The sequence below is a fragment of the Condylura cristata genome, unplaced genomic scaffold (genome assembly GCF_000260355.1).
Source record: "Condylura cristata isolate star-nosed mole 26May11 unplaced genomic scaffold, ConCri1.0 scaffold00003, whole genome shotgun sequence".
NCBI lineage: Eukaryota > Metazoa > Chordata > Mammalia > Eulipotyphla > Talpidae > Condylura > Condylura cristata.
The window spans coordinates 22,523,048-22,537,959 of NW_004567104.1; the positions used below are offsets into that span (position 1 = coordinate 22,523,048).

The window sequence follows — 14,912 nt, forward strand, 5'->3', positions numbered from 1 at the left end:
CTAAAGAAGGAATCGTTGAGCAAAATGAAGTGGAACTTAGAGATTAAGAAAATTCTTAGCGTATCTCTAGTGCAAAAACAAAAAAAGGGAGAAAACTTGCTTTGAAAGGAACACTAAGAGGATAGCCAAATAACCATTTGACAAGGAGATCAGCCTGGGTGTGAACCACAGTCACCCTGGCAGAAAAACTGTCCATTTGAACTGAAGGACGTGGAGGCAGGATGAAATGAAAGACTGATAGGCTGAGATCCCATAGGGTCAGGCTGTATAGCCCTTGGGCTGTACGTATGTACTGTTCTTCAAAACAAGGGGAAGAATGACCCCCAAGCTGATTCAGAAATCATGAGGGCAGCCTCCTTTGTTTTAAAGGGTGGGGTACGTTGCCTTGTTTTCAACAGGCCAGATGGCAGCTGCCCAGTTTTGGGGAAGTGACTCATGGCTGGTGAGGCATAGCCACAGAGGTGGGACCGCTGTTCGAGTGGGTTCTCAGCACAACATTCAACCAGAGAGGACTATGCTCAAGTCTTAAGAGCTGATGAAATTCGCCTTACTAGGTTTTAGGCTTCCTTCAGATTTTTCACCTCTTCCTTCCTTCTGATTTCTTTTCAGAATGTGAATTTTATCCTGCATCTGTTCAACCATTGTATTTTGGAAGCATACAACATAATTGTTTTCTAAGATGAATTTTTACCATGATTCTCAACATTATCTGATTTAGATATTTTGATGAGATTTTGGGCTTTCTATTCTTGATGCTGGAATGAGTAAATACTTTGGGGGGATGTAGAAGTGGAATTAATGTGTTTTGCATGCAAGTGGGACATGGATTGTGGGGACATTGTGATAGAATGGTATGGACTGAATTTTCTTTTGTTTTTGTTTTTGTTTTTTATTCATACAGAACTGGGGTACAGGCCAGAGATGTGGAGGGTGAGAGGATTCACCAGAGACAGAGAGGGGAGCAGAACAGGCAGATTGATGAAGTACACTGCTCAGGGGAGCAGCGGGCGGGTCAGGAGAGGTCTGCCTTGCCATGTGGATCTCCTCCGGGCCAGGCGGGAATCGAACTCATGCAGAAGTGGCTTTAGCTTCTTAGTGCTGTGCTTTAACCCGCTGCGTCACCAGGGAGGGCCCTGGACTGAATGTTTTTATCTTCCCAAAATTCATACTTTGGAAACCCAACCCCCAATATGATGGTATTTGGAGGTGGGACATTTGGGACAAAGGTATAGAACATGTTTTAAAGGTGAAACATCCATGATGGGACTATTGTCCTTATAGGAAAAGAAAAGGAGACCAGAATGTATTCCCTTTCCACCAGGCGAGGGCATCTCTGCAAACCTGGAAGTGGGCCCTCGCGAGGGAACCGAACCTATTGCCTCCTTGGTCTCGGACTTACATTGCAGCCGCCAGGACTGTGAGAATCAGATGTTTCTCCAAGCCTGTGGCATATAGAGTTGTCATAAATTTTTTGCTACAAGCCGTTTTGCTGCAAATATTATTACTACTTCACTTACTGACTGTAAGGCAATTTTGATATAAATGATAACTGGTTGATAGTTTGATTTGACAGTTTGTTTTCAAAGTTTGGTTCATATAGTGACACGTAAAAGTGGTGGCTTTTAAATGTGGATAACTACATACATGAATTTGATAGAAATGCAGCAATAAAATTTACTAGAAGTGTGAAATAAGAAACTTAAAGCCAGCTTGCATAGTTTACTAGAGAATGATAATTTATCACTGTGAATTCTTTGACAACTGCAGCCAAACTACCCAATATGAAAACCAGTAGTTTACCAAGCTAGGACAAATCTTAAAGAGGTGGCTAGTAATTCTCAAAAGTCTTCCAGAGCATTAGATAACCAGATTTCATATAACTTAGACACATCTTGTTCCTCAATGCTGCCTTTACCAAATTTAGTGAATTAAAGCTGAAATAAGCATGAAAATTAAATGCATTACAGTTTCAGCATCAACATTTCTTCCACTTTGTGACATTTTTTTAATCAAGTTGCCAGATGAGGGTAATATCCACCAGGAGTTAGCTGCTTATTTCAAAGCAAACTGCATTTGAAAAGAGAGAGACTGAGGACCTTAAAAATCTAGACTCGAGCCCAGATTTCCCATAAAACTTTGGGGCACCCATCAGCAGACGCATGACAGTATGCCAAGAACAGATGACAACAGACTAGTCATTCATAACACCACACCAAGTTCACTTTCAACTGTGCATCTTATTGTTTAGAAACTGATAACTCTTTTACGATGAAGGAAGAAACTATACCCAAAAAAGCACTTTTAATTTCGCTATTAATATTTTATGTTTCAGATTTTTTTTTAAATGCCAGAATTGCCTTTTGGCCAATTGGTTTTGTGGCATGAATGTTTGTGGTAAAATGCTTTCAGCATAGCAATCGCAGTAAATCAACCTAGAGCTGCCCAAGCTATTCAGTCTGTGGTATTTTCTTAAGTAGTCCAAGCTGCCTTAGATGATACTTTGCTTTGCATTTCGTAAGGATAAGATTGTTGTAAGCAAGCAAAGTACAGTTATCAGCTTCATATATTTACACTGATACCATACTTTTACCTAATCTGTCTGCATTCCAGTTTTATGAATTGATCTAATAATGTCTTATGACATTTTTTCCCCTTCTGGTACAAGGTCCAGTTTAGAAACATGTCATAATACATTGAGTTATTGTTACACCTCTTTAGTCTCTTTTAACCTGGAATATTGCTTTGTCTTTTAATATTAGTACTTTAAAAGAAGTACGTCCCTTTTTTAAAAATAAGAAAAGTATTTTAGGCTTCTCTAACGTCTACTCAACATTAGATTCAGTTTATGCATTCTTGGCTCAAAAACTATAAAAATGATACGGTGTCCTTCAAAGAGCATCACAAAAGGAAGCATCAATACTGATCTGCCCATCAGCTGATTTTCATTTTGATCACTTGGATAAGGTGTGAGCTGATTTCTTCACTGATAAATTACTATTTTTCTTTTGCAGTTGGAGAGTAATCGCTTTAATACAGTGCCATTATTCTGTTCCTTATTAAAATTTATTCCTATGCTTAACTTTCATTGATCCCAAGCCTCCTTCTCCATATCCTCTACCTGGTATTCCAATTTCTATAAGCAAGAACACTTCTTCACCAAGGATTTCCTCCATCCATCCCTATATCTCATTTTCCTTTCTTTATCTTTATCTGTTAAATTGCTAAGCACTTGTGGGTTTCTGTTTTTTCCAATGGTTTATAGTTCATTGTTGTTCTGAATTATATTCATGCTCAAATTGTCCCAGATTTGGTCAGTGGGAGTGACTGTGACATGCATGCCCTCATCTTTTTTATTTTTTTTTTTCCTTTTTGATACTTTTTATTTTCTGGTATAACACAAGAAGGGTTCTCTTCCTGACTTGTAGATGACAGTTTTCTCATTGGTTCTCTCATGGTCTCTCTTTTTTGTGCATATGGAGAAAGAAATTTCTGGTATCTCTTCCTTTTTTATAAAAAAAAACAACATTTTTTTTGTCTTTTTTTTATTATAAAAGTTTATTTTTACATCATTTTGCACATTTTTTTTCCATCTCGATTGTAATCCTCACGGGTTTCCCATCACCAAATCACCCGTGTGCCACCACCATAATCCTGTGCATTTCCCCCCCGCCCCATTTTTGATCCCATTCCCCACTTCACCCCCACAAAATGTCTCTGGTATATGGTTGTTCATTATTTTTGTTATTTTCTCGCCTGGTCCATTATACTCCTGCTATGAGTGAAACCATCCGGTATTTTTCTTTCTCTTTCTGGCTTATCTCACTAAGCATGATCTTTTCCAGCTCCATCCAAGTTGCTGCAAAAGACATGTGTTTCTCTTTTTTGGCTGCTGAGTAATATTCCATTGTATATATGTACCACATCTTTTTAATCCAGTCATCTACTTTTGGGCATTTGGGCCGCTTCCATGTTTTTCCAATTGTAAATAAAGCAGCAATAAACATGGGGGTACAGGTATCTTTTTCAATCAGTGTTTTTGTGTCTTTTGGGTAGATACCTAGGAGTGGGATTGCTAGGTCATAGGGAAGCTCCATGTTTAGCAGTTTGAGGAACCTCCAAACAGTTTTCCATAGTGGTTGTACTAGTTTGCATTCCCACCAGCAGTGCAGGAGAGTTCCTTTTTCTCCACATCCTCGCCAACATTTGTTGTTGCTAGTAAAAATAAACATTTTTTATTAGATTATTATGTTAATCTTTATGACTTATATTTAACTATAATCAACTCTCTGAAAGCCCTTCCTCCAATAAAGTCACAGTGGGGGTGAGCGCTTCAACATATGAATATGAGGAGCTATAGAAATCAGAGCCTTGTGGCCTATGGGCCTGCCCTGACTTCAGTGCCCCTCAGCCTGGGCAGGGAGCAAACTTTTTCCTCTTAAATCTGACTCTGTGATCCTAAATGGGCCAATCAGACTCAACCCAAATAGACCAATGAGATTTGAACAAAATGGACTGATCAGGTTCAAGCTCTTCAGCTGTCACTCAACCTTGAGTTAATTAGTTGGATTGAAAATGGAAAGTGAGCTGATTTGTGCTAACCGGTCCAATCAAATGCTCCAGATTGAAAATGATCCAATCAGACTTGTAGGGTAGGGGTCCCTGAAGAGGATATAAGGCAGAACAAGAACCAGCTTGAGTCAGTCAGCAGCTAGCCTACGAAGAGAGAAACAGAGCAGTTGATCTCCATGGGACTCAGTAGACTTCCAGACCTCTTGATCTCTGTAGACCTTTGCAGAGACCTGGCCACTATCCTTGCCTCTGACACTGCCTGCAATGAGTATCATCAGTCTTAGCCTGGTGTCCCAAAGATCTGTTTTGCTGTTGGTATACACACAGAGAACTGTCCACAGCCTCTAGTTCTCTGGCACCACCTTCTGGTGCTGATGAGTCCATCTCTGTCTTCTTGTCCAGTGCCTGGCCCAGCTGTCAGGCTGCTGCTGTGGGGTGTTGCATCATCATCTCTTCTATTAGTGTCCTTTGAGACTTCTGGCCATTGGAAACAGTGGGGTGGGACAGCCAGCCACTTGGGACCTTAGACACTTTCCTTTTCCCCAGTCTCCTGTTTGTTCAATAAACCTGTTGTTTCTGGACCATGAGCCTGAGTGGCCTTGCAGTTGTGTACAGGTAGAACCCAGTGACTTGTCCCCGACCTTGAGCACTGCCCCTTGACACTGTCCTGTCTCGAGTACTGTCTTTGGCACTGCTGTAAGTTCTGTGTCTGAGCACTATCTCAGTACAGTGTTTGTATTGTCTTTTTTTTTTTTTTTAAAAAAATTAACTTATTTATTCATACAGAACTGGGGTACAGGCTAGAGATGCGGAGGGTGAGAGGATTCACCAGGGACAGAGTGGGGTGCACAACAGGCAGATAGACGAAATACACTGCTGAGGGGAGCAGTGGGTGGGTCAGGAGAGGTCTGCCTCGCCATGTGGATCTCCTCCAGGGCAGGCGGGGACCGAACTCATGCAGAAGTGGCTTAAGCTTCTTAATGCAGTGCTTTAACCCGCTGCGCCACCAGGGAGGGCCTTGTTTGTATTGTCTTAATGCTATTGATCAATCTATAACAAAGAGAAAGAATTTTGGGGAAGAAAAGAGAATAATTTATTCAAAATGTTTATATCTGAAGAACGCAATTATGGATGGTTATTTTCTTTGTATATATAGAAGTGTCTTGTGTGTGCACGGGTATTCATTGCTTGTGTGTTCTAACTTTCTGCACTGAGCATTTCTTTTATAACTGGAGAGGTTACTTTGTTTTTCTTTCTGGCTTATCTCACTAAGCATGATCTTTTCCAGTTCCATCCAAGTTGCTGCAAAAGACATGTGTTTCTTTTTTTGGTTGCTGAGTAATATTCCATTGTATATATGTACCATATCTTTTTAATCCACTCATCTACTTTTGGGCATTTGGGCTGCTTCCATGTTTTTCCAATTGTAAATAAAGCAGCAATAAACATGGGGGTGCAGATATCTTTTTGAATCAGTGTTTTTGTATCTTTTGGGTAGATACCTAGGAGTGGGATTGCTCCATGTTTAGCAGTTTGAGGCACCTCCAAACAGTTTTCCATAGTGGTTGTACTAGTTTGCTTTCCCACCAGCAGTGCAGGAGAGTTCCCTTTTCTCCACATCTGGAGAGGTTACTATAAGCAGATATCTAAAACAGCAGTGTTCCATCTCCCTGTGTCACCTTTTCCTGGCAGATGTTCCTCTGGTCTCTGTTGTTCTGGCAATGCCTTAGTCTCCTCATCATGAGGCCCCCTGGGGTGCCCACATTCAGGTCAGATTCCCCATACAGTTGAGTAGAAGAACTTTATTCTCCCTCAAGTCCTTTCTGCTGCACTTAGAAACCTAACATACTGAAATGTTGTCCAGGCACCACTGATCCCCAGGGAAGGTCTCATCGTGTGGTAATATCCTAGAAATCGGGCACCTGAACTCTGGAGATGGGCAGTGACTCACTTGAGACCGTAGAATGAGTTAGCCACAAAGCAGTCTCCTCATTCCTTGAACCATTTTGAAACTTTTGTTTTTTTTAAGAAAATCTTTGTATCTCACTTAATGGGTCACCAGAATTATTGTGGTAGATTGAGAACAATGTCCATTTAAGATTAAGGGATGTTTCTAGCTCCTCTTTCCACCCATTGGATCCCTCTCTGTAGCCCAGGAGCCTAGGATGATCTTGGGGGACTGACCCATTCCCAGCAGGCTGTACGCGAGCATCTCACCAGCCTGGTGAGTCTCATATCCAAAGATGTGGCTCCACACACAAGCCAAGGCTGCATTTGGTGCTCACCCATAAACACAGCCAATGCTGCAGACACGACTAGGGGTGGCGGGCGAACTCCTGAGTGGGCCATGTCCTTCTCCACATGGTGTGTAAATAACTGCATGCTGGACTTTATAGGTGAGCGGAGAGACTTGCAGGGATCATTTTTGATTATATGAGTCCATCCTAACGCTCACTCCCATAACCCTGGGCTAAGGACACCAGGTGGGACTGAAGGAGACAGTAGCAGGCTCTTCTCAGAGTCTGACTGGAACCCTGCTGCCCCATGTCTGATCAATGGTGACAAAATGCCCTTTCAGGTCCACAGAGTTCCGCCTGATAATTTACTTTCTTCTGGGGTCCTGCAACAAAACGTAGCAGCCTCATGGGCTCTGGGACCTCAGAGGCTTTGGGACCTCACGTGGTACTATCATGTGTCCGTTACTATGTTTACATGTCAGTGTCTAAGTGACAGCTTATCTGTGTTCTCCTGCAGTTGGTCACCACAGAAAAGCGCTTCCTCACAGACAGTTTGTACAATGAAGGCATCCTAATTGTGTGGGACCCATCTGTGTACCATTCAGATATCCCAAAGGTAAGTGGGTGGCCCTGGTACACAGGGTGTGAGTCTCTGAATTGCTATAGATTTTCCTGAGTTTGGAATTTGTAAAGTCACAGCGGTCCTCGGTCCTCCATGAGAAACTGGCTCTTTCAAGTGTAGGGCTCGCACTTCACCTGGATCAGCAATGCAGAAGTATTCCTGCCCTGTCCCCGGGCTCCCTGTACCCAACTCTGCAAGGCATGTATTTGTCCTCCAACTCTGCTGGGTTATCCAGAGTAACAGTGGCTGATTTCCCTCCACTTAGCGTGGGTCATGTTCATTCAGTACAATAATTCCCGGCGAGTGTTCAGTAGGAACAGACAGCAGTTTCTTTTATAATTTTGCCATCCTGTTCCCACTCCTAAGTTCCAGAATTCTTATTTCCCTCTCATAACAACGTCTGGAAGTAGATAGAAGCTTGGCTGCCCGCATCCTACAGGTGAGGACCCTGACCCATGCAAGCAGAGACATCTACATCCCAGGACTCAGCTCGCTAAACAGAGGCCTAGATCTGCAACACCAGCTCTCCCAGGGGATGAGCCAGAGTCTTGGGCCTGCAGGAGCCCCTTCCCGGCACAGTGGCCCTCTCACTGTTGGTTGTGCAAGTCACCTGGCCTCTTCTGAGTACAGGCTGCAGAGGCCACAGTAGAATGGAGTTAGGGAGGGAGGTACCCTCACTACCTCAGTTTCCAGTTTTGTGCTCATCTCACTTAGTACCCAGATTTGCCCAAGTGAGAACCAGGATTCTGAACCCTCAGCTGTAGCAACTTGTGACCTCGTCTTTTCCTTCTTCAAAATCAGCATCTGGGTCAGGTGATGACTTGGCCCCATTCAGCTCTGATACTATTCCCAGACTAGGATCCTGAAGGCTGAAGCTGTTTTGCATTCAAAACTCCTGTGTGCACAGACTGCGTTCAGGGTCCCTCTGCTAGTGAGCGAACCTATCATGTGAGGCAAAATCTGGAATCCGCCGTGAGGAAGGGCTGCACCCCAGGACTCTGCTTTGGTCCTTTCCCCTCTCAAGTAGTCAGACAGGGTTGGCTGTTGATGCAGCAAGCCTGGCACATTTCTCTGACTGAGAAGACCCTTTTCTTCTTTTTCAGTGGTACAAGAATCCTGACTACAATTTCTTTGATAACTACAAGACCTATCGGAAGCAGCATCCTGATCAGCCCTTTTATATCCTCAAGCCCCAGATGCCCTGGGAGCTGTGGGACATCATTCAGGAAATCTCTTCAGAGGAGATCCAGCCAAACCCGCCGTCTTCCGGGATGCTTGGTGAGGCTGTCTGGGGAAAACCTTTTGTGTTTAGTTCTTCTGGGGTCTTATTCATTCATTCAACAAACAATTGCACACTATGCAACATTCTAACTAGGATTCAGAGATCGATAGGATGGAATTTTTCTCCTATTTCTCCATTTTTAAACATTTATTTATGCATACAAGAACTGGGGTACAGGCCAGAGGTGTGGGGGGTAAGAAGATTCACCAGAGACAGAGTGAGGAACAGAACAGGCAGATGTACTAAAACACACTGCTGAGGGGAGCAGCAGGCGGGCCAGGAGAAGTTTGTGCATACAAGAACTGGGGTACAGGCCAGAGGTATGGGGGGGGTGAGAGGATTCACCAGAGACAGAGTGAGGAGCAGAAAAGGCAGATGTACTAAAACATACTGCTGAGAGGAGCAGCAGGCGGGCCAGGAGAAGTTTGCCTCGCCATGTGGGTCACCTCCCTTGCTGGGGATCAAACTCTGGCTGCAGTGACTGCAGATAGCTTCATAGTGCTGTGTTTTAGTCCCTTGCCCCACCAAGGAGGGCTCAGCATCCTTCTTTAAGGTACCCATTGAAAGAGTTCAGTCAGGAGTTCCAGGAGCGGTGACTACCTGCTGCCAGAGGAGAGTACTTAGTCTGGGTGGTTGGTGTGCTTTGTGGAGGAGCAGCAATAGACCAGGCCAGGGAGAAGGGTGGATATGACAGGCAGAGATAGAGAAAAGGCAAGCACAGAGAATGGGGGAGCGTAGGGACCGGGGGGAAATATTGGGACTTGGATGAGGAGATCAAGGCACTTAACAGGTTAAAATGCAGCACTACAAGTTGGCTGTAGCTGCTCTCCTGTCTCACCCGCTGCTCCCATCAGCAATGTAGTTCACTGATCTGCTTGTTCTGCTCCCCACTCTGTCTCTGGTGAATCCTCTCACCACCCTGTATACTTTTGGCCTGTACCCCAGTTCTGTATGCACAAATAAATAAATCTTTAAAAAAAATCACCAGTGGCCCTCTCTGGTGGCGCAGTGGGTTAAAGCACAGCACTAAGAAGCTAAAGCCACTACTGCATGAGTTCGAATCCCGCCGGCCCTGGAGGAGATCCACATGGCGAGGCAGACTTCTCCTGACCCGCCCACTGCTCCCCTCAGCAGTGTACTTCGTCACTCTGCCTGTTCTGCTACCCTCTCTGTCTCTGGTGAATCCTCTCACCCTCCACATCTCTGGCCTATACCCCAGTTTCATATGAATAAATAAATAAATCTTAAAAAAAAAAATCACCACTAATACAAAACTTTATGATGAGTAACAGATCAGAATTTTGAATAAATACAGATCAGTAATAATGCTATTAATCATATCCGAATCTGAGAGAAGAATCAATAATATTTTACTCAAAATTTCACCCTAGTTCACCTGTCATCCTAATCTCACCCCTCAGAAAAGAATGAGTGTTGAAGTTTGATTGGCTTGGGGGCCAAGAAGGTGTGGAAGCTAATTTAAGCGGCTGAGGGGCAGAGGGCCCTGACTACTGAGTATAGACTCTTCTTGGGCTTTCTTCAGACCCCTCAATCCCCCTGGCCTGTCTGCCCTTCTCTCTTTCATTTTGAATTTGACTGGACCATGGAAATTTCTACCAGGTTCCAGGATCCATAAGTGTATGGGAAGGGAACGCCCTCCCATGGGTCCCCTTGAGGGCCACTTTCCCACCAGAGCCCCCCAGCCACTCACCGTTGTATAAGTTGCCTCTCACCTCCTCTGTTAAACTACAAATGTTCTTAGGTTGGGGTCTGTGTTAACTCACCTTTATGAGATCATAAAGGTTTAAGCTTGTGGTAAGTGTTCCCTTAGAACAAGTAAGTGATTAATATCAAAGATACTTAGTCTAGAAAGAGGTAGAGAGTCATGCTATCACATCATCTTTACATCTTCTGCTTCAACTTCTGGATGGATCTTTCGGGCTCTTCCTGGAGTCCTTTCAAGGAGGAGCGGTTGGAGAAACATGAGGCGCATCCATCCCTGTTGCTATCTACTGGCCACCTGTGTCCATGCTGTTCCTCCTCCACCCACCCCTGATGGCCATAGCCCCTGCTAGGCCCCTCTGTGGTACTCTGTGAGGTTTGCCTGAGCCCTTCCATAGGAAGTGCTACCTCCTGTAATTTGTAAGGCCATTGCCATGCCCTATAACTAACATCTGTTATCTTTTCTCCCACTCTGAGCCAGGATGGCCAGAGGGCAGAGGGCTTCTGGAACTAAGTTGCCTCTAGCTGTATAAAATTTTGCTGTCAGTGAGAACTGTTCCATCATAAAGCTCCCCATTTTTACAATTGACAAAGGGGTCTGAGAGCCATGGTCTTACTGCAGCCTTGATCATTGCCTTGGTGCAGATGAAGAGCTGAGGCCCAGAAAAGGATGAGTCCTGTACTGAGCCAGGAGGGACGAGCAAAAGTGGTAGCACCTTCTCCTCCTTGTGTTGGTTACTTCTCAGTGTTCTACGCTACATCCCCTGGGCTCCAATCTCTTACCCGAGGAGACTGAGCCCTTCAGTCTCTAGTGGTCAGGAGGACCTGCCCTGACCTAGGTATAAGCCAAAGGTGCTTCAGGATCAACTGGTCATGCACCCCAGTGAACAGCCTGGTGGATTAGCTCACCAGAAGAACTCAGATTGGGGGCAGAGAAATCAATAGAAACTCTAGAGAGACAACTCTTCAAATTTGGCCTCAAGCTGCTGGACTTTTTGGGCAGAGCTCGGGAGGTGTGACAGGTTGTTGGGAAGGACTCACCTGTGTCCCCTCTCTAGGCATCATCATCATGATGACACTGTGTGACCAGGTGGACATTTACGAGTTCCTCCCATCCAAGCGCAAGACAGATGTGTGCTACTACTACCAGAAGTTCTTTGACAGTGCCTGCACCATGGGCGCCTACCACCCGCTGCTTTTTGAGAAGAACATGGTGAAGCACCTCAACCAGGGCACAGACGAGGATATTTACCTGTTTGGAAAAGCCACACTGCCTGGCTTCCGGAGGATTCACTGCTGAGCCTGGTCTCGTGACAGGTGTCTTTACCCTTCTCCATTGGACATTTTCAAGGTGTTCTCTTGGCCACTCCGGCCTGGGAAGACCAAGTTTCTGAACAGTCCCAGCCTGTCCCTGGGGCCTCAAGCACCCGCAGGCAAGGAGGTAGCTACTCCATAGCTGCAGAAGGGAGCTGTGCCCATGACACATGTGTACACATACCCCGACATTCTTTCCAGACAGAGTTCTCTCCTTCCCTGCAGCAGATGCAAGATCAACCTTTGCCACCCATGCTGCCAAAGCTGAGTGCTTTGCCCACCTGAATGATGCCACTCATGTCAACCAGCACTCTGTATTATGTGAAATCTGCACTGTGATGTGGATTTCATGTTTTCAAATCATTCCCCCAAATTTTGATTGTGGGCTACAGGAGCTATAGCCCTGGGGGAGGGGAGGCAAGTAAGAGGTCCAGGGTATAGGAAATATGCTGGATTCCTCCAGAACAAAGTTGTCCCCAAGGGGGACAGTGTTCCTTTCTCTCTGGCTGATTTGGCTGGTCCTTCACCTGGGTTCTCCTGAGCAAAGGGTCGTGATGAAATACATCACTTCCATCTGGAGGTGGACATACAGAAGGCATCGTCCCCAATCCCAGGTGGCTCACAGGGCAGTGGCAGCAATGTGTAGGACCGTGCTGCTGGGCCTGTATTGAGACAGGTCTGCTGTGCCATCTGTCCGCATCCCCAGGGACCACCCCCGGGGCCATGCATGGCTGTGGTTGTCATGGAAGGCTGCGCAACGCTGGGTAGTGGAGTGGGTTCCAGGGGAAGGGGAGGAACTGGTCAGGCAGATTTTGTTGAAGATAGTTGAGTTGTGCTTTCTACAACTTTATTATCTGTACTTATTCTCTAAGACTTGCCTGAACTTAAACTCAAATTATGTTTTGAGAAAGACCCCTACCCAAGTCTGAGGCAGTGAGTACAAACCCCTTGGCACATACCAGGAAAAGTGGGTGCCAAAAATTTGATTTGTCCTGGCTCGGTCTGGCCTGACGCTCTCCTTCCAGCTGGGTTTTCACACTGTATCCAACACTTCCTTTTTAACACCCACCCTCATTGTTCTAACTGCCATCTTTTTTTAACTCTTTAAAATAATTTTCTCCCTCTCAAGCATTTCCTACCTTAAAGGTGTCCTGACCTTATTTTTTTGTCCTTTGTGGGCCTTCTGTGCAAGGTCTCTCAGGGAGTGGGAATGTGGTTCCCAGAACTTAAAGTCGGTATCAGCGGGCAGAACTTTGGGCATCATAACTGATCTACATAGGGTCGATCAGATTTCCATACTCTCTGCCCTATCCGGCAGGGAGCCGTGCCAGACCCTCTGGCAGAAAGCCCTGCAGTCTTGCTCTTTGGATCATCCTGCTCAGTCCCATTCCCTGGACTGTGTGGTCCCCATGTGGGACCGGTCTGGCCCCTGAGGATGGATGCTTACTGCTGGCCCAGGCTTTTGGGCCCCCGAAGCTTGCCCTCATGCTCAGAGCTTCTCATGTGTGCTCCAAACCAGCGGAGTGCAGCTGGATATGCAATTGCTGCCAAACTGTTGGCCAGTGTAGGCTGTGCAGAGAAGCCTGGAAAAAGCAGCCCGGGGTGTTCAAGTTGATGCTCCCTATTTACCCGCTATGCCACCAAGTGCAAATTCTCCTCTCTCTGCCTCTGTTTTCACATCTGTAAAATGGGGGTGGTGCAGGTTGTCATGAGGGTTATGTGAAACCCACCCTGACTCTGTACCTGGCAGGTACAGGACTTAGAGGTGCTGGTTTCCTTCATGAAAGACCTGCTCTGTGCTGATGCCTGGGCAGGACCCTGCTTTGCAGAAGGTCAGAGAAGGGGCCCTGTTCTCAGAGAATTAACTATCCTGGTGGGAGACAACAACTACCCTACTTGGAACACCCAGGAAACCATTCCAGACATGGGGGCGCATAACGCACCCACCCACCAGTTCTCTGCAGATAGCTCAATCTGACTCAGACTTACTGATGGGTGGAGTGAGTCTCTTCCACCTCCCTGTGCCCAGGAGCTCCTGTTCTGATTTGGTACTCACCTCCATCTTTGAATCTTGACTGCAATACAGGGGAAGGTGGCATTCCATTAGCAAGGGAATCAAGTTGGTGTGGACACTGAGACTACACTGGGTAGATGCTAGCTTTTAATTGTTATTAATATAAGGGATCAAATTAATTTATGATTCTGAACTTTTAATTCTGTGTCGTCTATATGTGGAAGCTGTAGTACATAAATAAGATAAAGGTGTTCTAGTTCATCTGATGCAATGTTTCCTACTTGTGACAGATAATTTATAAGTCATGCAGGAAAAGACCCTGTCCTCCTCAGTAGCCACCTCTTCATTCTCTATCATGAGATCCGCCCATCTTTCCCCCAATCAAATATACTATTGGTATTGGTTTGGTGTTGAGACAACAGTCTCAGAAACTGCTGAAACATACATAAGCTAATTCTGAATTACCCAAAGATTATGTAAAAAATTTTAAATAAATGTGTTTTTTAAAAAGCTTACCTAGCTCTCTCTTTTTACTTGATAAGGGAATGACTGTTGATTGGAAACTCTTGTCCTCACAGACACACTGGAGTCCTGAATTCCCAACCCCAGTCCCCTCCACTAAGTCCTCTGGACTTAGCCTGCTTCTTTGGCGCCCCAGGAGAGGGAATACTCCCTTCGGAGGCAGGAGCGCATCTGTGAGACAGTGACTGGCTTATTGATTTTTCTCCCCTTTGTTCTTGTTTGAAATAAAATAACTAAACTAGTGGTGAGCCTAACATGTCAGGGAAGGGCTATCATGGGTCAGAAAGAAGCTCTTTGCCTTACTTTCAGCTTCCTGTTATTAAATATTATCTGTTCTACCACTTCCTTTATATAGTGAAGGTGACACAACAAAGCCCAAAAAGTCCTAGGATTTTATTTTTAGGTGGCTTGAGCTAATTAATGAGGAAATAGCAGTTCTTTCCTGCATTCAAAAAAATAAAATATTTTCCTGAACGTGATGGATAATGAATTGCACATATTTAAAGTGACACCATCACCACCCTCAAAATAATAGACCTACCGATCATCTCCTGAAGTTGTTTCTTCTTTCTCCTTCATTATTCCTTCCTAACATCCCTCACCTATTGCTCCCTATCTCCGGGCACTCTC

At 45.1% G+C, this 14,912-nt stretch overlaps 1 protein-coding gene across 2 annotated transcripts in view; it reads left to right on the top strand.

Annotated features, from left to right (window-relative positions):
• The window catches only part of ST6GAL1 (ST6 beta-galactosamide alpha-2,6-sialyltranferase 1), a 114,648-nt gene extending 100,395 nt beyond the window's left edge, over nt 1-14,253 (top strand). For both annotated transcript variants that reach the window (XM_012734126.1, XM_004675079.2), the window contains 3 exons: nt 7,324-7,422; nt 8,532-8,706; nt 11,491-14,253. In XM_012734126.1, coding sequence (XP_012589580.1) covers nt 7,324-7,422; nt 8,532-8,706; nt 11,491-11,732 — 516 coding nt within the window. In that variant the 3' untranslated portion in view covers nt 11,733-14,253. The remainder of the gene's footprint in view (nt 1-7,323; nt 7,423-8,531; nt 8,707-11,490) is intronic.
• The last annotated feature ends 659 nt before the right edge of the window (nt 14,254-14,912 follow it).